Raw genomic sequence first — 26,412 nt, 5'->3', positions numbered from 1 at the left:
TTTCAGAACTCTGCAATAAGTTGTTTTCGATATGTAGACATTTTAACAATCTCCGCAAAATCCAATATGGCTGCCGAACCACGAGACCTACGACTTATCTTTTTGTTTCTGGTACACCGTCCCATGGGCATCTTCCAATCTACCTATTTTCATGAGTTTTTGAGCAAGCCTTCGGCTAGGAAGCCTAATAATAATCCCAGCAATAACAGGCTTCCCAGCCATTCTGGCTTGGAAGCCTAACGAGAACTGCCAGGAGTTATAAGATAGATTTGCATTTGAGCTTAAGCAGAGGTCAAAGGTCACGGTCAAGGCAATTTTTGAATAGAACATATATGTGTTCCTATATGTGTTCCATTGTAACTATGACCCTATCTGCACTGTGTAAGGAGTTATAAGCTAGTTTTCCATTTTACCTTAAGGCGAGGTCAAAGGTCACATTCAAGGCCATTTTTGAATAGAGCATATATGAGTTCATTTGTGTATTCTATAGTAACTATGACACTGTCTAAACTCTCAAAGAAGTTTTTAACAAGTTTGCATTTGAGCTTTAGCAAGGTAATTGTGCAAATATGTGCAATTTGACCATAGCTGAAATTTGATTGGCTCATGGTGGCCATGTTTTTTATGTAGCAGCTTGCTTTGAACAAACTTGATAGACAACCTTGCCAAGGCTATGTATACAAAGATGTGATGACCCTACTTGCACTCTCTAAGCAGTTATAAGCCACTTTTGCATTTGACCTTAAGGAGAGGTCAGAGGACACAGTCAAAGACATTTTTTGTTCCATAGTAACCATGACCCTTTCTGCACTCTGTAAGGAGTAATAAGCTACTTTTAGAATTTTGAATGCTTGAATCAGATCACCGCGTAGTCTTCTTTGTTCAAGACTGACTAGATTCAATTCGTTAAGCCTGTCTGCATACGACATGCCTTTTCAACCCAGAATAATTCTGGTCGCTCTTCTTTGCACTCTTTCTAGAGCAGGAATATCCTTTTTGTAGCGAGGTTACCAGAACTGAACACAGTATTCTTGATGAGGTCTTACTAATGCATTGTAAAGTTTTAACATTACTTCCCTTGATTTAAATTCAACACTTTTCACAATATATCCAAACATCTTGTTGGCCTTTTCTTATAGCTTCCCCACATTGTCTAGATGAAGACATTTCTGAGTCAACATAAACTCCTAGGTGTTTTTCATGGATTCCTTCTTCAATTTCAGTATCTCCCATATGATATTTATAATGCAAATTTTTATTGCCTGCGTGCAGTACCTTACACTTTTCTGTATTAAATGTAATTTGCCATGTGTCTGCCCAGTTCTGAATGCTGTCTAGATCATTTTGAATGACCTTTGCTGCTGCAACAGTGTTTGCCACTCCTCCTATTTTTGCGTCGTCTGCAAATTTAACAAGTTTGCTTACTAGACTAGAATCTAATTCATTAATGTAGATTAGGAAGAGCAGAGGACCTAATACTGATCCCTGTGGTAGACCACTGGTTACCTCGCTCCATTTTGAGGTTTCTCATCTAATCAGTACGTTCTGTTTTCTACATGTTAACCATTCTTTAATCCATGTGCATGGATTTCCTTGAATCCCTACTGCCTTCAGTTTGAGAATTCATCTTTTATGCAGGACTTTGTCAAAAGCTTTCTGGAAATCTACATAAGCCATGTCATATGCTTTGCAGTTATCCATTGTCGATGTTGCATCCTCAAAAAAGTCAAGCAGGTTAGATAGACACGATCTCCCTTTCCTAAAACCATGCTGACTGTCTCCCAGCATACTGTTACCATATAGGTAATTTTCCATTTTGGATCTTATCATAGTTTCCATAAGTTTACATATAATAGAAGTCAGGCTCATTGGTCTGTAGTTACCTGGTTCGGTTTTGTCTCCCTTTTTGTGGGTCAGTATTACGTTTGCAATTTTCCAGTCTGCTGGTACAACCCCTGTGTCAAGAGACTGTTCCATGATCTTGGTTAGCGGTTTGTAAATAACTTCTTTCATTTCTTTGAGTACTATTGGGAGGATCTCATCCAGCCCCGGAGATTTGTTTATTTTAAGAGCTCCTAGTCCCTTTAACACTTCTGCCTCTGTTATGCTAAAGTTATTTAAAACTGGATAGGAACAGGTCGACATTTGGTGCATGTAGCCCGTATCCTCCTTTGTAAACACTTGTGAAAAGTAGTCATTTAATATATTTGCTATTTTTTTCTCTTCATCTATGATTTTGCCATTTGTATCTCTTTGACATTTAACCTCCTCTTTGAATGTTCTCTTGCTGTTATAATATTGGAAAAACTTTTTGGAATTGGTTTTAGCCCCCTTAGCAATGCTCATTTCTATCTCTCTCTTGGCCTCCCCTCTAGTCGGTGCCTTGACAAATTGCGTTAGGAACAGTCATTTGTCATTTCCACCATTTCAATTTCACCCATCGTGCTCCCCACCGGGTTTTCCCATTTTATATCTGGGAAGTTGAAATCCCACATTAATATGGCTTCTCCTTTGCTGCATGCATTTCTAATGTCATTGTATAACAGATTATTTTGCTCAGTGCTTGAATTTAGCGGTGTAACAGGGGGAGATCTGTGCTGACTATCTGGCACATGCATGGTACTGCAGGAAGAGGGCAGCAGTCTCGTAGGATCCGCCTGTCAGTCATGGCGATGACATCGAGAGGTGGGGAAGAGGGTGTGTTGGCTTTCCTTCTCTCTGAGTGGCTGAGAGGCGGGCCTTGGGAGATTGCTCTGCCCATAAGAACTGAGCTTGGTTGTGCATTCGGGTGGCCGTAATTTGGAAAACACACAGAGACACTGGCTGAGAAGGCCAGTGGTTGGAGCGAGCGACCAAAATAGGTAAGCACGGTGAAAGAAAATAATATACAAAATAACTTGTTACGTATCCGAGGAAACATGTAGAAATAGAAGGGGAACCTTGGCCACCCCAGTGTATAGGGCATAACAGCGTAGGACGGAGATCCGAGTTGACCGACTTAGCGGCAGTGGGGGCACTGCGTAAGCAGCACGTTTATTTTGTAGTTTGATTAATTTTCCCTTTTTTTTCGCCTTTTGTTATTATTTCAGAGCGCCCGTGAGTGCGTCAGCATTGAACTGTTTACCAGTATTGGTATTTCTGTGGTCCTGTTTACCGTTGCCGATATTCAGGCCACGGACAACAGCACCCTCTGCAGGCTAAAAGAAAACATATAAAATAATAAAACTGGGCACCAGTGCAGTGTTTTCAATTAAACCTTCTGTCTCCCGTGTGTGTCAGTGGATTGCCCACCACCCTTCCATACGTGGTGTAAGAAGTGGAATTCACTGGCACTGCAGTGCAATAGCCGAGGGAGGCAGAGTGGACCCTCAGCAGTTTGCCGCTATGATGGACCTCATGCACCAAACCCTGACTGAGGTAGGGCAAGGGAGTGTAAGAGCTGCTGCGCCCGACCCAATGCTACAGCTGCCAACAAAAATGACAGCAGAGGATTGGCCAGATGCATACCTGGAGGTGTTCGAGGCTATGGCGATCTCTGCCGGGTGGGCCCGAGAGCAATGGGCTAGCTACCTCCTGCCACAGCTGACAGGGGAGGCGCAAGCGGCGGCGAGGACCCTGGATCCGGCGGCAATGATGGAGTACCCCATGCTGAAAGCTGCCATCCTCAACCGCGTGGCTGCGACTCCAGAGGGCTACCGCCGCAAATTCCAGGATGAGAACTTCTCTACAGAGGAACACCCAGGGCCATCGCGCACTGCTTGGTTGTTTAGTGGTCGGGTGGTCGAGCACAGACGCGCCGCACGTACCCCCACGCCACAGCTTACATAGATGACGTGGTTATCCACAGTCAGGACTGGCCGAGTCATCTGTGTAAAGTAGCGGCAGTGCTGCAGTCCTTGCGGGAGGCTGGGCTCACTGCTAACCCAAAGAAATGTGCCATTGGGAAGAGTGAGTCAGAGTATTTGGGGTATCGAGTGGGGAGCGGCCAGATCAGACCGCTGATTGCTAAGGTGAAAGCCTTGGCTGACTGGCTGGTCCCTACGACCAAAACCCAGGTGCGGCTTTTCTTGGGACTAGCGGGCTATTACAGGAAGTTCATCCCGAGCTTCGCCACGCTCGCTGCTCCTTTGACAGACCTCACCAGGAAGGCTGCCCCAAATACGGTTCAGTGGATGGAGCCGTGCCAGAGAGCCTTTCTCGCTTTGAAGCGAAGGCTTTGTAGCAAGCCAGTGCGGTGCAGTCCTGATTTCAGTAGGAGGTTCACCCTGCATACTAATGCGTCAGAGACAGGTCTCGGGGCAGTGTTGTCTCAGGAGGTGCGGGGAAGCGAGAACCCGGTCCTGTATATCAGCAGAAAAACTATAGTACCATCGAGAAGGAGTGTTTCGCAGTAAAATGGGCAGCTGAGTCACTCCAGTACTACCTCCTGGGGCGACACTTCACCCTGGCTACAGATCATGCCCCCTTAGCATGGCTTCACCGGATGAAGGATAGCAATGCCAGAATCACGCGGATGTCCTATGCCATCAGGGTAGTCCACCGAGCAGGAAAGCTGCATCAAAACGCAGACTTTTTCTCTCGGGAAGGCATGGGGTTGTAGGATTTTCAAATGGACTGCTCTCTGAGTGGCTGAGTAGCTATATACAAAATAACTTTGTTGTATTCTGTTGTGCTGGTAGCTTCACCCCTTCCCCTAGTCTCAGAACGGCGCAGAATTTGAATCGGCTGCTCTGAGTTTCAGTTTGTGATCAGAAAAAGACATGCAGCTGTTAGAATTAAGCTGCATTCATTTCCCAATTAATGTATTTTCTGATGAAAGCAATTCCAGGTTTAATTTCTCCTTACAGAGCTAACTGTTCTGCACTTTTAAAATCAGAGTCTTCGATAACTGGCGCGTATTTTAAATGTTTGCACAATTGTATGATTTGGACAGTCGTCCTTGTGATGCAATGGCCGAAATTCATTGACTTTGTTAGAAGTCAGTTGAAGCCAGTAGCAGTAATGGTGTGGAAATTCAGTGTGTGTGTGTGTCTGTGTGTGTGTGTGTGTGTGTCTGTGTCTGTGTGTCTGTGTGTCTGTGTCTGTGTGTGTGTGTGTGTGTGTCTGTGTCTGTGTGTCAGTGTGTGTGTGTATGTGTCTGTCTGCGTGTGTGTGTGTGTCTTGGTTGCTGTTTTTTTTCTCATAAATGATAAATGGGAGTGAAGGAGAAGTAGAGAGAGCGAGAGAGAGAAACAGAACTGCAGATTTCAAACTCTTTCCCAACAGACTTGCTGCAATGCAGAGTTTACCATCCCCCGTCTCCCTTTCAATCCTCCTTTCTCTCCCTGTTTGTATGCTTGACATTTTTCTAGTTGTTTTTGTGGAGTGGATGCTGTATCATATCCCGTTCATCCAGAACTTCAGACACAAACACAAACACATATTTCCATCTCTAACATATTACAGCTGTGGGCAAAAGTTTAGATTGAGACAACAACAAAAATAAACACACTATATGAACATAATTTAGATATTTTATTTAACATCATGTAATCAAAGAAACTACAAAATGATATCGCCAAAAGTCTACCGGAAGCCATAATAGCAGTACAGTATTTCATATTACATTTTGAAATGCCACATTTTTCAATGTGTCAGTTTTTTGTTAATTATATGGAAAACTACAAAGCGGTATGTAATTCATGTTAACATAACCTTATTCAGCAGGTTTCATTCGACTTTATGAAGCAAAATGAGTTAATTCTACAGGGTGTTGCAAATGCATCAACGAATAGACTGGAGCGACAATGACGTCATCCTAACTAGATTACTGTCTGCAGCCGGAGTGCATTACTGACTGCCACAGACAGAGAGACGGAAACAATGGAGAGAAATTGAATTATTCCAGGAGATAGAGAGAAGACAGACAGACAGACGACAGCGGGCTAATTCACTAGCGCGCTCACTAAACTCATAATAGACATTATATTTAGCACAGGGTTTGATAGTGTCATGCTTGTATACAGGATTGTCTATTTACTTGAGTCTGTCTTGGTATAGGTGTAAATACTGGCGTATTGCCACATTTAGCCAGAGCTACGGATTATGTATCGTTTTTAAATGCCATCTACAATATGTTATTATTATTTAGCTTTCTTGTTGTTATTGATTTAATGTTATACACTGTGATAGCTGTTGAGGTTTTGCGGTGCTTCCAAATAGTAATATACTACATGCTACCCAATGAGGGGCTCATGCAACACCTTGAATAGACAGTATATTGCATTTATTTGCATCATGATAGAACCTTTCGAAAAAAAACAGCATGTCACGGATAGCTCGTGTGGTGACGTCATGCCAGGGTATACAGGACGCAGTAGGGAGTGAATGCGCTGTTGTGCAGGTTTATTTAGGTCAGCAGTGTGGAGTAGTGGTTAGGGATCTGGACTCTTGACCGGAGGGTTGTGGGTTCAATCCCAGGTGGGGGACACTGCTGCTCTACCCTTATTTGTTTATTTAGCAGTCGCCTTTATCTAAGGCGACTTACAGAGACTAGGGTGCGTGAACTATGCATCAGCTGCAGAGTCACTTACAACTACGTCTCACCCGAAAGACGGAGCACAAGGAGGTTAAGTGACTTGCTCAGGGTCACACAGTGAAGTGGGGTTACAAGCCCTTATCTTTAATCACTGGACCACACAGCCTCCTAATTACAGATGTCCTGTTGAACACACACAATAAAATATGGACAAATAAAACAGTGTAAGCGCTTTCTAACAGATGTCTTATTCACCATTCTTTTTATAAATAAATATATTGCAAGGCAGCAGGGAGGGGGGTTAAAATGCTAATTGTTTTATTATTAATTATCCCCTGCAACGGTGAGGATTGTTAAATTAGAACCAGGTGCAGGGTATTAAAGGAGGGCAGTCAGTTTGCTCGGGGCTGCGGAGGAGAAGGAGGCAGAAGAGGTGCTCTGTTTCCTAACAGTCAAAAGGAAATAACGTGCAGTGTGAACCTGTGTGGTTTGAGTAAAGTTGGTTTTGTGTGACAGGCAAACGGCCAAGCTGTCCTGTGCTAGTTAGGTTCCTGTGATTAGTTAGTGCTCATTGAGGACATAGGTGTTTATTTTGTGTTTTGTTTTTGTTTATTGTGTTTATTAAAATAATAGCGCGTCAAAAAAAATCAATTTCCATTTCTGGGTCTAATTTTTAATTCACAAAAATAAAACAAACACAAAACAAACACCTAGCTCTTTACGAGCACTAACTAAACTTTCTGGAACACCCGGACTATAAGTGGGACGGCTAAGCCGTTTCCCCACCAAACACAACACGACAAACAAAATCAAACAGGTTTAAATTGCACACTCTTTACCACTCGACTGCTCGGAAGCAGAGCACCTCATCTGCCTCCGTCTACATAAATAGTAGCTATGTGTTTTTCACGTCTCCCAGTAAATATTGCCAGCATTTCATTGAAGGAACAATGGAAAGTTTTGAACGCTGGGAACTCTTGTATCCGACACCGGCATATTTGAAATGTTTGCAGGTCAACAGTGTGACACACATCTCCAGCATACAAACCACAGTACTGCGTAAAGAAGGCTAACACATTTTTAAGGCTAACAAAGAAGACAGCAAAAGTGCAACCTATGACTGTGTCCATAAACATGGGTTTAAAGCTGCTCTGTATATCAGTCAGTGCAGAGACCCGGGTTTGGAATAAACGGATGCCCTTGCTTTCAAGATTTAATATATATTACAAGCATAAATGTGCGCTACACTTTTATTTAAAATAAAAAGAATGGTGCAGACAGCATTATAGTCAACGATTTAAAAGATAAATCTAGATATTCTCTCGTATTTGTTTCACACAGTACATATACATGCATTGTAATTTACAGACACAGTTGTTTATGCCAGACGTGTTAAAGTCTGTAACAAAATGGTTTATCGTTATTGTAGATAAGGTTGTTTCTCTTTGTGAACGTGCTCAGTGAAAAATACCAATTCAAAAACCGTCACAATAAAACTGCGCCGTATAAAACTGAGTTGATTTTAGCAGTGCAGGCTGGTCTGTTAACCAGTTTGAAATTATTTTGAAGCAAATGAAAGCATTTTCATTTTGGTTTTATATTGTTAAAGTCTTCACACGTGGCAATACTGTCCTACAATTACATGATACTGTGATCATTCCACTGTGTTATGCTGTGAACCACAGCTAAGTTTTAAAACTGAGAGATAGCAAATGCTTATCATAAAAGTTTACTAGCACCTTCAAATTAAGGGCCATAAAAGAACAATAAATACTGCAACTGATTAGGCCTTTGTAGTTCTCCAAGTGGCATTGTAGATGTTGTAACGAGTTACTGTAAATGGGATACTGTTTTAGCAGACAGAGTTCATCAAGTATACAGTGTTTCTGGAATTAAAAGTATAAATGCAAAACTGCATTGCATTTCTCTTTGTTAACATGTTAAGTGAAAATATCAATTAAAAAAATTGTCAAAATCCCCCAAGGTGGCAAATCGGTCAATTTTAATCCCAGCCAAAATGTCCAGTTTTTGATTGACAGTTACTGATGTAATTTCCTCCCAGCCAGAATTCAGACTTTAGAATTCAGGCCAGCCTGAGGAGTGAAATCGGACCAAAGAATTTGGGCTCCCCCCCCCCCCCCCCCCCGAAATGGGAGCCAAATCGAGTAATTTAAAAACATGGAAACGAAGGTGGGGTGGGGGGGTGCAACTCAAGATCATTCTCGAGTTGTGTAGATTATGGAAACGTGGTAAAAGACTCCTGATGTGTTGAAGTAAGTAGCAGGGTTCTGAAAAATATAGCGTTACCCGTCCCCACGTGTTGCTACAACTGTTTAAATACCGTACCTGTCATTTTTCTTTTCATTGTTAACATCCTGACAACTTTTTACACTTTCAAAGCTCTTTTTAAAATGTCTGCTCTAGTGCACTGATAGTGTCAGGATTATTGCCCACATTGTCAAACAGGTAACACAGCGATAACAATCCATGATGTGGTAGGGAACGGAAAAGCCACTAGTTATGTTTTTTAAATTGCTCTTCCTGCAGTGATTTAGAGGACGGATCTCAAACCCCAGTGCACTAGAGCAGACATTTTGAATCAAACTCTAAAGTTATAACTGTTAAAAGGATTGTCAGGATGGTTGTAGAAACACATGGGGACGTGCAACATTATATTTTTGGAACGCCTGATATTAAGGAAATGAAATGGAAATATATGGGCTTGATCACGCAATGGAATACATAGAGGCACGCAATAAACAACTGAAGACTAATCTAAAATCCACTTGTGTCTTCTGATTCACTAATGTTTTGTATTATTAAGCAGACAAGACAGTAGGGACAGCACCAAGTAGTCGAGCAGATGAACAGCAAAATGAATGGCAGTCATAGTCCATTGATATATTAATTATATTTTACAACATCAAATGTTTTTAAAAAATCGAGTGTTTTGGATATTTCACAAATGGAGCACCAGACATTAAACATATACAAACTTATTCAGTTCGACTTCTTACCTTGACTCAGATCTTTCTACCCCTATAGGAGGCTGTGTGGTCCAGTGGTTAAAGAAACAGCCTTATAACCAGGAGGTCCCCGGTTCAAATCCCACCTCAGCCACTGACTCATTGTGTGACCCTGAGCAAGTCACTTAACCTCCTTGTGCTCCGTCTTTCGGGTGAGATGTAATTGTAAGTGACTCTGCAGCTGATGCATAGTTCACACACCCTAGTCTCTGTAAGTCGCCTTGGATAAAGGCGTCTGCTAAATAAACTAATAATAATAATAATAACACATTATATTATATTAACAGGGTTGCCTTTAGTGTACTTGTATGTGTTTTGTTTTTTTATTAACAGTATTTCGTGTGTTGAGTCTTGCAATGAATATTTGTATTTTGCTCCTTTTCCATTCTTATTTCTCAATGTACACGTTATAAAAACAAATTAGTCACACTTGCTTTGATTTTGTTGTAAAACTGGTACTTGTGTTGATCTAATTAATTTGAAACATTTTTGAGTGTGTTGTGGGCCAACAGTATGAACTTATTTTTCGTATTAACACAGTATTTCATGTGATTGTTTTGCAATGAAGGTTCGTTGCTGGTTAATTTTTCATCGATTAAAAAAAATATTCAGCGAAAGAAGGCACTTTACAGAGCGTTTTAAAAGGGACCAAAAACAACGTACACAGAAAGAGTGCATTGTAATGCATTGTAAAGTTTTAACATTACTTCCCTTGATTTAAATTCAACACTTTTCACTATATGGCCGAGCATTTTGTTGGCCTTTTTTTTATAGCTTCTCCACATTGTCTAGATGAAGACATTTCTGAGTCAACATAAACTCCTAGGTCTTTTTCATAGATTCCTTCTTCAATTTCAGTATCTCCCATATGATATTTATAATGCACATTTTTATTGCCTGCGTGAAGTACCTTCACTTACCTACACTTTTCTCTATTAAATATCGTTTGCCATGTGTCTGCCCAGTTCTGAATGCTGTCTAGATCATTTTGAATGACCTTTGCTGCTGCAACAGTGTTTGCCACTCCTCCTATTTTTGTGTCGTCTGCAAATTTAACAAGTTTGCTTACTATACCAGAATCTAAGTTATTAATGTAGATCAGGAATAGCAGAGGACCTAATACTGATCCCTGTGGTACACCACTGGTTACCTCGCTCCATTTTGAGGTTTCTTCTTGTGGCAGTGTGCCCCGCCCCTGTGTGTTTCTCTGTGTTTCATGTCATCTGTTATATGTGGATATAGAGGTGCACGGGATATAAATGGGTGTGTGTAGCACAAGTGATTTAAAATATATAGTTGTATTTAGGCACAGGGATTGCACACTTCACATGCAGATAAAGTATGTAATAGTACGTGAGCATGTTGTAAACTTTCTTATGTTCTTATATTCCCTCTCCATCTCTCTTCTAGCTTTCATAACTACTTTTCCTATGTGTGTGTCTGTCTTCCCCATACCCTCTGTTTGTACTCAGTGTGCTTCCCCTCTTGTAGTAGGATTTGTATGTGAGTCGATATGTCAGACACCCCGACACACGACAAAACCTCATAAATCGAAGGCCAGACACCACCTAACTGATGTCCAGAGAGCCCTGAATATCAGACCATTAGGACAACTGTTTCCTTCAGCTCACAAACCCGGAGCAAACCTGTCCCCAAACAGACCATTTCAAACTGGATCCCATCATTAAAGCCAAGGACATATGCAAACCCGCAATCACCTAAGGAAACTTTATTCTAATATTTAATATGCCGTTTTCTATACCAAGATTTCACTTGTGTAATTCAAATGAAATCTACAGTAGAAGTCAGCTGTCATATAATGTATGTATGCAGAATTCAAATAGGCTTCAGTTATTATTATTATTATTATTATTAGTTTATTTAGCAGACGCCTTTATCCAAGGCGACTTACAGAGACTAGGGTGTGTGAACTATGCATCAGCTGCAGAGTCACTTACAATTACATCTCACCTGAAAGACGGAGCACAAGGTGGTTAAGTGACTTGCTAAGGGTCACACAATGAGTCAGTGGCTGAGGTGGGATTTGAACCGGGGACCTCCTGGTTACAAGCCCGTTTCTAGATCATATAGTTGCATTGATAATTTCTTGGTAGTAACATTACACTGTGCAAATAACAGTATATTGTTTAAGCAATACAACAAACATTCTGTAAGGTTACAAATAGTTAAAACAAGTGAATAAATCTCCTTCATAACCACAAGTATACAAAAAGCTACAATATTTTAAAGGGCAACTGTAATGCAAATTAATATATAACCATTTCAATAGAAAACATGTTAACTAAAGCTTTTGATGCATTTTCAGCCTCTTCTTGAAGGGTATATTGTGTAAAAAACCATTAAAACAAATTAACAGTGAATGTATTGGAGCTCTCTTCTGTCGTGCTTTGTGTGACGTCCTGTCGTTGACACACTCTATAGCCACACGTAGTATTTTACTGAGTGTCCCGCCCCTTTGTTTATTATTGTTTTTGTGTTATGATTTAGATTATATATGACGGTGAAAAGCCGCGTTTTTGATTTATTGTTTGGCAAGGACGAGGGAGATGCCATCCGCCATGGAATTGTTTTGTATGTATTATTATTTAAATACCTTGTGAGAATGTCAGCTGCTGATTGTTTAACTAGCTGACCGTCTAACTAGACCCGTGCAGAATGTGACCGAGGTGACAATATAATAATTGATAGTTAGTTAGTCCCTCGGTCACAAATTATAAAAGATCTGCCGTTCAGCTGCACTCGGTGAAGGGGCTCAGAGTGGAGAACGAATGTGGAGAGGAGGTAATAGTAAAACACAGAGAAATAACAATTGCTAAACGTGCTTGTTAATAAACCAGCACGATACTTGTTATTGTTTGTTTGTTTGGCTAACATGCCATTTTCTTTTGTATTTGTTTAAATCTTTTGTTTGATAAATAATAAAATACTGAGCGCCATAGCGCCTCAGTTTCGTCCCGCTACTTCCTGCAGTTGAGTCAGTGTTTCTGTTCTGACGTCAATCCTGCTCAGTCCTGTTCCTATATTATGTAGCCATTGTTTTGACCGAAGTAGCGCCTCTAATAGAGGGAGGCAAAGAGTTCCACATTCTGGGTGCATTAAAACAAAACACACTTTCTCCTCTCCTTTTCAATTTTGCCATTGGGAGGCACAAAAGTCCAGCGTTAGCCGACCTTAAAGTGCGCAGAGGTTTATAAAAGTTAGGTTCCACCGATATCAAATCAAAGTAAACAAGTAATACTCCAAATAAACTGAACCACAATTATTATTACGTGTTTATTTAGCAGACACCTTTATCCAAGGCGACTTACAGAGACTAGGGTGTGTGAACTATGCATCAGCTGCAGAGTCACTTACAACTACGTCTCACCCGAAAGACGGAGCACAAGGAGGTGAAGTGACTTGCTCAGGGTCACACAGTAATAAAGTATATACACATTGACATCACAGGTGGTTTGCGTGAAATGCAATTGGATAAAAATGTTCTGGGTTCCCATATGGAGTTACATATAATGTTAAAATATTTCTGCACATTTCCTACATTAACTTTGGCAATACTGCTGTGATATATCATTCCAATAGAGCATTTGAATTGAATTGAATTGAATAGTCTCCTATTTTTCTCCCTATACCCCTTGTCGCCTTTCCATTCCTTCACCACAGATTAGCTGTACCCCCCCCCCCCCCCTCTCCCCCACGTCCAGATCCCACTCCTCCTCCGTTGCCCCTCAGTGGTGGAACACACAAATCTTAATTCATGCAAGTGAACTGAAAATTGATCATTGGAGGAAGTGTCAAAATAAGTGAAAATACTCTCCCATACGGATTATTAACAACATTATACTTCATCATTGGTAATTGACGCTGTTCACATTGTATAACCGCTAGTTACACAAAGCATTTCATTTAGAGTTACAAATCAATCAACCTATTTATTTTTTAAAGGTTGTAAACATAACATGGTCAGTGTTGTACAGCCTGGGGCTGTACCTGGGGTCCTTTACCCATCGCAGGGCTCTACGTTTAGATTTTTAACTACTGGCCCCTTGGGCCACTGAGCCAGTGTTTTTACTGGCCCGGATGCAATTTTATCTGGCCCAATATATTTATATATTTTTTTTAGAATTTTGAACGCTTGAATCAGATCACCGCATAGTCTTCTTTGTTCAAGACTGAATAGATTCAATTCTTTTAGCCTGTCTGCATATGACATGCCTTTTAAACCCGGGATAATTCTGGTCGCTCTTCTTTGCACTCTTTCTAGAGCAGCAATATCCTTTTTGTAACGAGGTGACCAGAACTGAACACAATATTCTAGAAGAGGTCTTACTAATGCATTGTAAAGTTTTAACATTACTTCCCTTGATTTAAATTCAACACTTTTCATTATACAGTGGAACATTGCATATCCGACCATCACATAACCAACCAATTAACAGCCTCGCTAAATAAATAAATAAATATTAAAAGCAGGCTACGAGAGTAATGGCATTGGCAGCAAATGCAGCTTCCGTGATGGAAACAGAAAGAAAGCGTTCTAGCAATCAGCCTATTTTGCTCGGCGTCTGAATTTGGCGGTCTATAGCATGCTCCTATTATTATGCCTTTTGAATTTTTGTACATTATTCTGACCCATACTAGTTAAATGTAAACGGCCCATTTGGGCACTGTGGTGCTTGTGGGGAGGCGAAGCTGCGCAGGACCCTTGCATAGCCTGTTCAGCTAAAACAAACCTGAAAACTAACTTCACACATGCAATTATGATTTTTTTTCCAATTTTGTAGGCCTGTAGAATGGTAGGGGAACCACTGGTGTTCTTGTCTGGTGTGTGAGTGTGTTTTTCACAAGCCATGCGTTGTGCGTGTGCGACAGTGGCGTGACACTTTCCTTGGTGTTTGCTGAAGGTCACTTCCACGTTTTGTTTCGCTGTTTGGAGCGGTTCGCTGTTTGGAGTACGTTTCGGTTTCACATTGCAAAAGGTTGAAACTGAGCAAAGCAGCAAACATACCGAGTCCCCTTCCAAGCCAATCGAGATGACCATTTCACGTGAACCGCACTTCAATCCACATCAAAGGGAGTGCCAGTTACAATTATAATGAATAAGTACATCACTCAATACAGATAAGCTATGCAGGGAAAGCGCATAACATATTTAAATATACTCATGAAGAACAAAGAGCAGCAGTACTCCAAGTAGAAACACTATTTTTACTTTCAAAATAACAAACTTTAGGGCTCTGCAAACCTACCCTGTGAGAGAGATGTAGACAGTTTTTAGATATAGAGCTATACAATTAGAAATGTAAAGAGTTTAACCTATATTATCATTTCTGTACCTGGCCAGGTTGCTGGTGATACATATTTAGCATCACATTGTGTGGCAGATGCCACAAAGTAACATAATTTAATAAGACTTACAGGAACTAAAAACCCCAGCATCGACTCTTACTGATGAGGAATTCAGTACCGCTAACTTCTTTTCTCCCTTCTCTCCTCTCTCCTGTCCCTTCTCGCTCATCTTCCCTCTCCCGTCTCTCTTCTCTCTGGCCCTTCTCCTCACTCATCTCCCCTCTTCTCTCTCCTTTCCTCGCTCATCTCCCCTGTCTCCTCTCCTCTCCCCTCTCACCTCTCTCCTGTCCTCTCTTGTCCCTTCTCATCGCTCATTTCCCCTCTCTCCTCTCCTCTCCTCTCCTATCCCTTCTCCTCGCTCGTCTCCTCTCTCCTCTCCCCTCCTGTCCCTCTCTTCTCTCCCTCCCCTCTCTCCCCAGGTCTCTCTGATAACCCCTCAGATCTTGAGAAGAGAAGGCAGGTGTTTGGTCAGAACTTCATCCCTCCCAAGAAAGCAAAGAGTTTCCTGGCCCTGGTGTGGGAGGCCCTGCAAGATGTGACTCTGATCATCCTGGAGATCGCAGCCATTATCTCCCTGGGACTGTCTTTCTACCAGCCCCCAGGGGGGGAGACTGAGGGTGAGGAAGGGGAGAGAAGAGAGGGGAGAGTGGGGGTGAGACAGGGAGAGGGAGGGAGAGGGGAAAGGATAGAGAGGAGAGAGGGTAGAGGAGTCTGGGGGTAGAGAGAGGGGAAAAGAGGGGGAGAGAAATATATTCTCAAACTGGCAGAAAAAGAATGAGGTTTCTTGATGAAGAAAAACGTAAAATAATTTTTTGGAGAAAAGAAAGAAGCAGCAGGAATCTCTGCACAGTATATTGCAGCCTCCTCCTTGGATGTGCAGAGTAGAGGCCTATTAATATTAGCACTGTTATATTGTTATATATGAAAAAACAACACCTGTCTGTACATTTACTATATTATCTTTGGTAATACTTGTGTGACTTGTCATGCCATTAAATACCACCCTCTCCTTCTCTCTTTCCCTCTCCTCTTTCCACTCTCCTCTCTCCTCACTCCTCTCTCCTCTGTCCTCTGTCCCGTGTCTCTCCTCTCTCCCCGTCTCTCATCTGTCATCTCCCCTGTCTCTCCTCTCTCCTGTCTCTCCTCTCTCTCGTCTCTCCCCTCTGTCCCCTCTCTCCCCGTCTCTCCTCTCTCCTCTCTCCCGTGTCACTCCTCTCTCCCCCTGTCTCTCATCTCTCATCTCCCCTGTCTCTCCTCTCCTGTCTATCTCCTCTTTCCCCTCTCCTCTCTCCTCTCCCCCCTCTCCTCCCCCTCAGTCTGTGGGGATGTCTCTGGAGGTGCAGAGGATGAGGGTGAGGCGGAGGCAGGGTGGATCGAGGGGGCAGCGATCCTGCTCTCTGTGGTCTGTGTGGTTCTGGTCACAGCGTTCAACGACTGGAGCAAAGAGAAGCAGTTCCGGGGGCTGCAGAGCCGCATCGAGCTGGAGCAGAAATTCACCGTCATCAGAAACGCAAACCTTGTCCAAATCCACGTCGCTGAGATCGTAGTGGGAGACATCGCACAGGTCAAATACGGTGAGGGGAGAGGGTTGAGACAATGGCTTCATGTTTGAGACAGTGGCTTCATGTTTGAGGCAGGGACTTCATGTTTGAGACCGTGGCGTATAAACCCTGCTCACACTGTGGCTGCCCCCCCCCCTCTCCCCCTGTCAGGTGACCTGCTCCCTGCGGACGGGGTTGTGATCCAGAGCAACGACCTGAAGATCGACGAGAGCTCCCTGACCGGAGAATCAGACCACGTGAGGAAATCCGTGGAGAAAGATCCCATGCTGCTGTCTGGTGAGGGAACCCCCCATCTCCCCCACACCCCCTCCCCTACACCCCTCCCCATCCCCACACCCCCTCCCCTACACCCCTCCCCATCCCCACACCCCCTCCCCTACACCCCTCCCCCTCCCCATCCCCACACCCCCTCCCCTACACCCCCTCCCCATCCCCACACCCTCTCCCCTATACCCCCTCCCCATCCCCATCCCCACACCCTCTCCCCTATACCCCTCCCCATCCCCATCCCCACACCCCCTCCCCTACACCCCCTCCCCATCCCCACACCCTCTCCCCTATACCCCTCCCCATCCCCATCCCCATCCCCATCCCCATCCCCACACCCCCTCCCCTACACCCCATCCCCATCCCCACACCCTCTCCCCTACACCCCTCCCCAACAACAGTTCAATGGTAAATAACAAAGCTTTATTAAGGGCTTTTAAATAATAACACTGACTACACACAACGATGTGTATAGTCAGCAAAACCACGGGATTCCGCCCCGAAATGATAATAACAGTAAACACACACTTTAAAACACCTACACGATCACCAGTCCAACAGTGAGTGCTACGGGTACAAGCGGTGTTGTGAATAGGTGAAATAGTGCTAACAGTGGTGCAGTGCAGTCCAGGTTTGATGCTGGCTGAATAGCGACAGCTCCCGGATATTAAGCCATCTACAATGACAAATAACAACAGTTAATGAGACAGACAATACAACACTTAGCACTGATGGTTTCATTTCACTCCTCACGATCATTCCGTAACCATAACAGAGGAATGACATGCCTTTTAAACCCGGGATAATTCTGGTTGCTCTTCTTTGCACTCTTTCTAGAGCAGCAATATCCTTTTTGTAATGAGGTGACCAGAACTGAACACAATATTCTAGATGAGGTCTTACTAATGCATTGTAAAGTTTTAACATTACTTCCCTTGATTCAAATTCAACACCTTTCACAATATATCCCAGCATCTTGTTGGTCTTTTTTATAGCTTCCCCACATTGTCTAGATGAAGACATTTCTGAGTCAACATAAACTCCTAGGTCTTTTTCATAGATTCCTTCTTCAAATAGCTTTCTCTATTAAATGTCATTTGCCACGTGTCTGCCCAGTTCTGAAGGCTGTCTAGATCATTTTGAATGACCTTTGCTGCTGCATCAGTGTTTGCCACTCCTCCTATTTTTGTGCTGTCTGCAAATTTAACAAGCTTGCTTACTATACCAGAATCTAAATCATAATGTAGATTAGGAATAGCAGAGGACCTAATACTGATCCCTGTGGTACACCACTGGTTACCTTACTCCATTTTGAGGTTTCTCATCTAATCAGTACTTTCTGTTTTCTATATGTTAACCACTCCCTAATCCATGTGCATGGATTTCCTTGAATCCTTACTGCGTTCAGTTTGAGAATTAATCTTTTATGTGGGTCTTTGTCAAAAGCTTTCTGGAAATCTAAATAAACCATGTCGTATGCTTTGCAATTATCCATTGTCGATGTTGCATCCTCAAAAAAATCAAGCAGATTAGTTAGACACGATCTCCCTTTCCTAAAACCATGCTGACTGTCTCCCAGGATACTGTTACCATATAGGTAATTTTCCATTTTAGATATTATTATAGTTTCCATAAGTTTACATACAATAGAAGTCAGGCTTATTGGTCTGTAGTTACCTGGTTCGGTTTTGTCTCCCTTTTTGTGGATCGGTATTACGTTTGCAATTTTCCAGTCTGTCGGTACAACGCCTGTGTCAAGAGACTGTTGCATGAGCTTGGTTAGCGGTTTGTAAATAACTTCTTTCATTTCTTTGAGTTCTATTGGGAGGATCTCCTCCAGCCCAGGGGATTTGTTTATTTTAAGAGCTCCTAGTCCCTTTAACACTTCTGCCTCTGTTATGCTAAAGTTATTTAAAACTGGATAGGAACAGGTCGACATGTCGGGCATGTTGTCCGTATCCTCCTTTGTAAAAACCTGTGAAAAGTAATCATTTAATATATTTGCTATTTTTTTTTCTTCATCTATGATTTTGCCATTTGTGTCTCTTAGACATTTAATCTCCTCTTTGAATGTTCTCTTGCTGTTATAATATTGGAAAAACATTTTGGAATTGGTTTTAGCCCCCTTAGCAATATTGATTTCTATCTCTCTCTTGGCCTTTCTAAGTTCCTTTTTGACTTGTGTTTGCAGTTCCAAGTACTCTTTCTGTGTGCTTTGTTTTTGGTCCCTTTTAAACGCTCTGTAAAGTGCCTTTTTTCGCTGATCTGATTTTTTTTAAAAATGATCTGTTAAACCATTTTGGCCATTTTGTTTTCGATTTAGATTTGTCTACTTTTGTGATGTAATTGTTTTGCGCCTCCTAGCACTACATTTTTAAAAAACAGCCATCCTTTTTCTGTGGATGTTTTCTCTATTTTCTCTATTTTACTCTATTTGGGACAGAGAGTGTTCAATGTTGATACAACTTTGACCCCCCACCCCCCAGCATGTTTTTGAAATGACTCCCCTGCTCACCTCTCTCTCATCTCTCCCCTCTCATCTCTCCCCTCTCCCCTCTCCCTTCTCTCCTCTCTCCTCTCTCCTCTCCCCTCTTCCCTCTCTCCTCTCTCCTCTCCCCTCTCCCCTCTCTCCTCTCCCCTCTTCCCTCTCTCCTCTCCCCTCTCCCCTCTCTCCTCTCCCCACTCCCCTCTCTCCTCTTTCTCCTCTCTCTCGTGGTATTGGATGGTGTTCCTGGTCTGACTGGTTTCTTGTACTGGTTTCAGGAACCCACGTGATGGAGGGCTCTGGGAGGATGGTAGTCACTGCTGTGGGCGTGAACTCTCAGAGTGGGATCATCTTCACCTTACTGGGAGCGGGGGAAGGAGAGGAGGAGGAGGAGGAGAAAAAGGAGAAGAAAGGTACGAACACAGAAACACACTGAAAAACACAGGCACAGAAACACAGACACATAAATACACACACTGACACTCACACACTGACACACACACACTCTGTTGAGTTTGAAGCAGAGTGAGTTTGTCTCTCTTATTCTGAATTATTGAATGGCATCTCATGAAATATTCTCAAGAATACAGAGAGAGAGGCTGCCAGGGGGACTTTCATTCTCCAGAAATCCGAGAAAACAATCCTGTGTGTGTCAATGTATGTCTGTCAGTGTGTGTGTGTAGAAAACATGTTACATTGGGTTCATTCTAATTCTTGGTTTCCATGCCTTATTCCAGGTAATTTGTTACACTTGTGTTTCCTAGGTCCCCTCAGCAGTGTTTTGTGCTTCATCCCGTTTTGTGGTTCACCTGGGGTTCCGTTTTGATTTGGGAAATTGAAATCTCAGGAGATGTTGTAGCCAGCTGGGTTTAATGGAGCTTGACTCATTTGGAGATGATTACTAGAGAGATGTGTGGAACACTCAGACGTGTGTTAGTGAACCCCCCGGAGACAGAGTCCCCTGTGTGCCCTGGGCGGACAGATAGGGAGCCGGTCTGCGCCTCTGCCCTTCCTCACTGTTGATTTACTCATTTTCTTTTCTTTTTTTTTCTCATCCCTGTTTTGCTTTCACCTCTCGTAACAACGCCCCCAACCCCCCCCCACCCCCGGAAATTCTCCTTTACTCCCCTACCCCTCTTCCCTACTTCCTACCCCTCTCTCCTACTCTCCTATTACCTGCACAACCCCTTATCCAAAATCCTGACCTGCTCCAATACTGTCTAACCCCCACACCCCCGGCCCCCTCAGCTGACTCTGCGGTTGCAAACTCCACACCTGCTGCTGCTGCTCCCACCAGCGCCCCCGACAAACACACCGGCCTCACAAACGGTACGTCACACCCCACACCCCCACTCACACACCCCTCCCCCCTTCACACTCCCTCCCCTCCCATGCTCAGGGGGGTTTGCACCCAGGGTTCTGGGCTCAGGGGGTCTGTGCTAGGGTTCTGTGTTCAGGGAGTGATGCTCAGGGAGCTGTGTGGAGGCTCACTATCCTCATAGTCTCACAGGCCGTGTGTTTGTGTTCATGAGTCCTGCTGCCGTCTTGTCTCTCCTCCCTCTGCGCTCTGTTTCTCTACTCATCTGTTTCTGTGTTTCTCATCCCTCTTTCATTCAGGAAAGCAGCAGGATGGAGTAATGGAAAACAATCTCAACAAAGGTAATAATGCATTCACTCCACAAGAGAGAAAGCGAGGGATCTCTGACAATCAGCTCCTCACCTTTTGTAATGTCCTGTAGTGTGTGTGCTCTCATTCTCCTCTATCGCTATTAACCAGCTGCATGAAACAAATTGCCTTTTTCAACTACTAGGGAGGGCTACAGCTTCTGAAAAGACTCACTGGTTGAATTGCTTTCTGAATTGGTTTTAAAATTCCACTTTAATTTCAGTCCTCTCTGCAACTGTGTTAGTACATGGGAACTTAGTTTCAGAGGGGACCGGAATTGGAGCTGCACGCCCCCTAGTGGTCAAACGGTCTCACTTCAGAAGTGTAATCCGTGCTGGCGCATTAGCAGGTAATTATCATTGTGTAACAATGAGAGAGAACACTCCCACTCCCTATAGGGCATTGGGCAGGGTGTTTGAAAATTTGGTATAGTAGATGGTGTGGTGTACAGTGTACAGGAGATGATGTGTTCTCTAGTTTTTGAGTGAAGGTTGAGTGGCAGATTGACTCCTTTCCCCTCTATCTCTCTCCCCTCTCACCCTCTCTTTTTTCCCTCTCCCCTTTCTCTCTTCTTTCTCTCTCCCCTCTGCCCTCTCTCCCCTTTCTCTCTCCCCTCTCTTTTTTCCCTCTCCCCTTTCTCTCTCCCATCTCCCCTCTCCCCTCTCTGTCTGCTTTCTCCCCTCTCTCCCATCTCGCCTCTCCCCTCTCTCTCCCCTCTCTCTCCCCTCTCCCCTCTCTTTTTTCCCTCTTCCCTTTCTCTCTCCCATCTCGCCTCTCCCCTCTCTGTCTGCTTTCTCCCCTCTCTCCCATCTCGCCTCTCCCCTCTCTGTCTGCTTTCTCCCCTCTCTCCCATCTCGCCTCTCCCCTCTCTGTCTGCTTTCTCCCCTCTCTCCCATCTCGCCTCTCCCCTCTCTGTCTGCTTTCTCCCCTCTCTCCCATCTCGCCTCTCCCCTCTCTCTCCCCTCTCTCTCCCCTCTCCCCTCTCTTTTTTCCCTCTCCCCTTTCTCTCTCCCATCTCGCCTCTCCCCTCTCTGTCTGCTTTCTCCCCTCTCTCCCATCTCGCCTCTCCCCTCTCTGTCTGCTTTCTCCCCTCTCTCCCATCTCGCCTCTCCCCTCTCTGTCTGCTTTCTCCCCTCTCTCCCATCTCGCCTCTCCCCTCTCTGTCTGCTTTCACCCCTCTCTCCCATCTCGCCTCTCCCCTCTCTGTCTGCTTTCCCCCCTCTCTGTCTGCTTTCCCCCCTCTCTCCCATCTCGCCTCTCCCCTCTCTGTCTGCTTTCTCCCCTCTCTCCCATCTCGCCTCTCCCCTCTCTGTCTGCTTTCTCCCCTCTCTGTCTGCTTTCCCCCCTCTCTCCCATCTCGCCTCTCCCCTCTCTGTCTGCTTTCTCCCCTCTCTGTCTGCTTTCCCCCCTCTCTCCCATCTCGCCTCTCCCCTCTCTGTCTGCTTTCTCCCCTCTCTCCCATCTCGCCTCTCCCCTCTCTGTCTGCTTTCTCCCCTCTCTCCCATCTCGCCTCTCCCCTCTCTCTCCCCTCTCTCTCCCCTCTCCCCTCTCTTTTTTCCCTCTCCCCTTTCTCTCTCCCATCTCGCCTCTCCCCTCTCTGTCTGCTTTCTCCCCTCTCTCCCATCTCGCCTCTCCCCTCTCTGTCTGCTTTCTCCCCTCTCTCCCATCTCGCCTCTCCCCTCTCTGTCTGCTTTCTCCCCTCTCTCCCATCTCGCCTCTCCCCTCTCTGTCTGCTTTCTCCCCTCTCTCCCATCTCGCCTCTCCCCTCTCTGTCTGCTTTCTCCCCTCTCTCCCATCTCGCCTCTCCCCTCTCTCTCCCCTCTCTCTCCCCTCTCCCCTCTCTTTTTTCCCTCTCCCCTTTCTCTCTCCCATCTCGCCTCTCCCCTCTCTGTCTGCTTTCTCCCCTCTCTCCCATCTCGCCTCTCCCCTCTCTGTCTGCTTTCTCCCCTCTCTCCCATCTCGCCTCTCCCCTCTCTGTCTGCTTTCTCCCCTCTCTCCCATCTCGCCTCTCCCCTCTCTGTCTGCTTTCACCCCTCTCTCCCATCTCGCCTCTCCCCTCTCTGTCTGCTTTCCCCCCTCTCTCCCATCTCGCCTCTCCCCTCTCTGTCTGCTTTCTCCCCTCTCTGTCTGCTTTCCCCCCTCTCTCCCATCTCGCCTCTCCCCTCTCTGTCTGCTTTCTCCCCTCTCTCCCATCTCGCCTCTCCCCTCTCTGTCTGCTTTCTCCCCTCTCTGTCTGCTTTCCCCCCTCTCTCCCATCTCGCCTCTCCCCTCTCTGTCTGCTTTCTCCCCTCTCTGTCTGCTTTCCCCCCTCTCTCCCATCTCGCCTCTCCCCTCTCTGTCTGCTTTCTCCCCTCTCTCCCATCTCGCCTCTCCCCTCTCTCTTCTCCTCTCAGCTAAGAAACAAGATGGCGCGGTTGCTATGGAGATGCAGCCCCTGAAGAGTGCGGAGGGGGGGGAGGTGGAGGAAGAGAAGAAGAAGAAGAGCAATGTGAACAAGAAAGAGAAATCCGTCTTACAGGGCAAACTCACCAAACTGGCAGTCCAGATCGGGAAAGCAGGTGAGAGGGGGAGCGAGGGCGGGGCTGGGACCAAACTGTTTAACACTGTAGTACGGTGCCCATTTTAGGACACCCTCAGGTGTCACTCCTTCCTGTTTTGGGCATCAGTCCTGCTCAGGTCAGTCGTCAGGCATCAGTCCTCGAGGGTTTTTTCTTTTTAAGGGGAGTGAGGGTTTGGACGGAGTTGTCTAAATCGCCCAATCAAACAAGAGCAAAAAACTTTCAATGCTTCCATTGGATGACACAAATGTCAATCAGATGTTTGACAAATGGCATTAAGTTATTGTGGTGGGTGAGTAAGAAATATCAAAGAAACATTATTAAAGAAAAGATGATTGTATAATTAAAGAAAATAATAAAAATGTAAACTGATTGCTAACAATACAGCGTAGCTGCTGATTAGTCGATGCATTTTTACAATTCTTTTGCATGTATATTTTAAGCGTTTTAAAAATGAGTTAAGTTACGATGTGCAATTTAATTATTTAAATTCGTTTGGATTTAAATTGTAAGTCAAATTCTCAGCATATAACATCAGACATAACCCCCGTCATTTATCAAATATACAACAAATATGAAACCTAGAACTTTACACACCAAATTATCCCACAACTAAAATAAACGTGTTCTAGGGATACAGTAATATACCTTCCTACAGTTCTCTCCCAAGCTCATCGTGCTGTTCATTTTCTTGATCCATGTTCATTTCATTACACTTTTAGGATGAACTTTATTTAAATGAATAAAGAAATTTAAAGATGCATCGACTAATCAGCAGCTACACTCTATTGTTAGCAGTTAGTTTACATTTTCATTATTTTCTTCAATTATACAATCATCTTTTCTTTAATAACTTCTTACTCACCACCACAATAACTTAATCCATCTACTTGTTGAACAATTGATTGACATTTGTGTCATCCAATGGAAGCAGTGAAACTTTTTCGCTCTTGTTTGATTGGGTGATTTTAGATGACTCCGCTAAACCCCTCGCTCTCCCCTTAAAAAATAAAAAAAAAACTCGAGGACTGATGCCTGACGACTGACTTGAGCAGGTCTGGTGCCTGACACAGGAAGGAGTGATACCTGAGGATGTAAGCCAACGTATTGTTAGTCTAGTGCCTTACACTGATATTGCCTGCTGTACACAGGGCAGTTCTGGTGGCCTGCACCGTGTAACCCTATCTCTCCTGTGTCTCCAGGTCTGGTCATGTCTGCGATCACAGTGATAATCCTGGTGCTGTACTTTGTGATCGAGACCTTCGTGATTGAGGGCAGGGTGTGGCTGACGGAGTGCACCCCAGTTTATGTCCAGTACTTTGTCAAGTTCTTCATTATCGGGGTGACTGTGCTGGTCGTGGCCGTGCCTGAGGGGCTTCCCCTGGCTGTCACCATCTCGCTGGCATACTCCGTCAAGGTAGAACCCCCAAAATCACAAATCCCAACCCTCCAACTTCACACACCCCAAAACCGTCCTTTGTCTCTGTGTCTCTTTGTCTGTGTGTCTCTCTGTGTCAGTACAAATTCAAATTGAATGGTCTTCACTGGCATGACAAGTCACACATGTATTACCAGTTAATGTAGTAAATGTACAGGTATATTAATATGCTGTACATAACAGTATGCCTCACTCTCCCTGTAGAAAATGATGAAGGATAACAACCTGGTGCGTCACCTGGATGCGTGTGAGACGATGGGCAACGCCACGGCCATCTGTTCTGACAAGACGGGCACACTGACCACTAACCGCATGACAGTGGTGCAGTCCCACGTTGGTGAGGTCACCTACCGGGAGGTACCGGGCCCCGGGGTGCTGAGCCCTGCGATACTGGACGTGCTAGTCCCCGCCATCGCCGTCAACAGCGCCTACACCACCAAGATACTGGTGAGTTCACAAACCAGTAAGCAAACCAGTACACCACAGCGCCTACTAAAAACCAGTGTACAAACCAGTACAGAGTGTACACAAACAATATACTGGTGAGTGACTGAAGCAGTCCACAAACCAGTGTAAGAGGTTCGATTTTCTTCTAAAAAATAATGAATCCTCTTCAGAAAAAAGTCAATCAAAACTAGTTTATTCAAGGGGGCTCCCGAGTGGCGCATCCAGTAAAAGCACTCGCTAGAGTGCAGGATGCGCTCTATAGCCTGGACGTCGCCGGTTCGAGTCCAGGCTATTCCACAGCCGACCGTGGATGGGAGCTCCCAGGGGGCGGCGCTCAATTGGCCGAGCATCGCCCGGGGGGAGGGAGGGTTAGGTCGGTCAGGGTGTCCTCGGCTCACCGCGCACCAGCGACCCCTGTAGTCTGGCCGGGCGCCTGCGGGCTTGCCTGTAAGCAGTCCAGAGCTGCGTTGTCCTCCGACGGTGTAGCTCTGGGGTGGCTGCACGGTGAGTCTGCAGAGTGTAAAGAAGCGGGCGGCTGACGGCGTGTGTTCATCTTCGCCCCTCCCGAGTCAGCGCAGGGGTGGTAGCGGTGAGCTGAGCCTATAAAATAATTGGGCATTTCAAATTGTGGAGAAAGTAATAAAAAACTAATTGGCAACAACTAAATTATTAAAAAAAAAAAAAAAAACTAGTTTATTCAGGAATCAAAATGCAAACAGGAACAAAGTAAATCGAATGCGATACATCAGAGATCTCAAACACAAGTCTCAGTTGATGGTGTTCATCAGTGTAAATGTTATTTACTTCTGAGCTGAGCTGAGGTGAGCTTTCGTAGCATCAGAGATGTTGGCTTTTTTCTGAGCCGGCATGGCACAGAGATGGTATTTTCTGAACTGGCATCAGTGTAGATGTTGCTGAGCTGAGTCAAGAAATTACTTTGTACAGCACAGATATACAGCTAGCTTATGTAATTTCCTTGACCAAATTTGGTTTTATTCCCCTAACATGGTGTGAGACAAAGCAAATTAAAAGTTAACATCTGCGTTTCTTCTTCACTTTACCAATGTCAGCAGAAACCC

General features: G+C 44.5%; 1 protein-coding gene across 6 annotated transcripts in view; it reads left to right on the top strand.

The window, feature by feature from the left end:
- The window catches only part of LOC117404298 (plasma membrane calcium-transporting ATPase 3-like), a 65,921-nt gene that overhangs the window by 18,615 nt on the left and 20,894 nt on the right, over positions 1-26,412 (top strand). For 3 of the 6 annotated variants that reach the window (XM_059017323.1, XM_059017325.1, XM_059017326.1), the window contains exons 3-11: positions 15,330-15,527; positions 16,227-16,484; positions 16,623-16,748; positions 19,503-19,637; positions 20,473-20,553; positions 20,842-20,883; positions 23,284-23,448; positions 24,651-24,865; positions 25,091-25,333. In XM_059017323.1, coding sequence (XP_058873306.1) covers positions 15,330-15,527; positions 16,227-16,484; positions 16,623-16,748; positions 19,503-19,637; positions 20,473-20,553; positions 20,842-20,883; positions 23,284-23,448; positions 24,651-24,865; positions 25,091-25,333 — 1,463 coding nt within the window. The remainder of the gene's footprint in view (positions 1-15,329; positions 15,528-16,226; positions 16,485-16,622; positions 16,749-19,502; positions 19,638-20,472; positions 20,554-20,841; positions 20,884-23,283; positions 23,449-24,650; positions 24,866-25,090; positions 25,334-26,412) is intronic. The other 3 variants (XM_034914982.2, XM_034914978.2, XM_034914980.2) reach the window with 1 other exon arrangement.

The sequence above is a fragment of the Acipenser ruthenus genome, chromosome 56, assembly GCF_902713425.1.
Source record: "Acipenser ruthenus chromosome 56, fAciRut3.2 maternal haplotype, whole genome shotgun sequence".
Taxonomy (NCBI): Eukaryota; Metazoa; Chordata; class Actinopteri; order Acipenseriformes; family Acipenseridae; genus Acipenser; species Acipenser ruthenus.
This window is presented reverse-complemented; position numbering and strand designations above follow the sequence as displayed.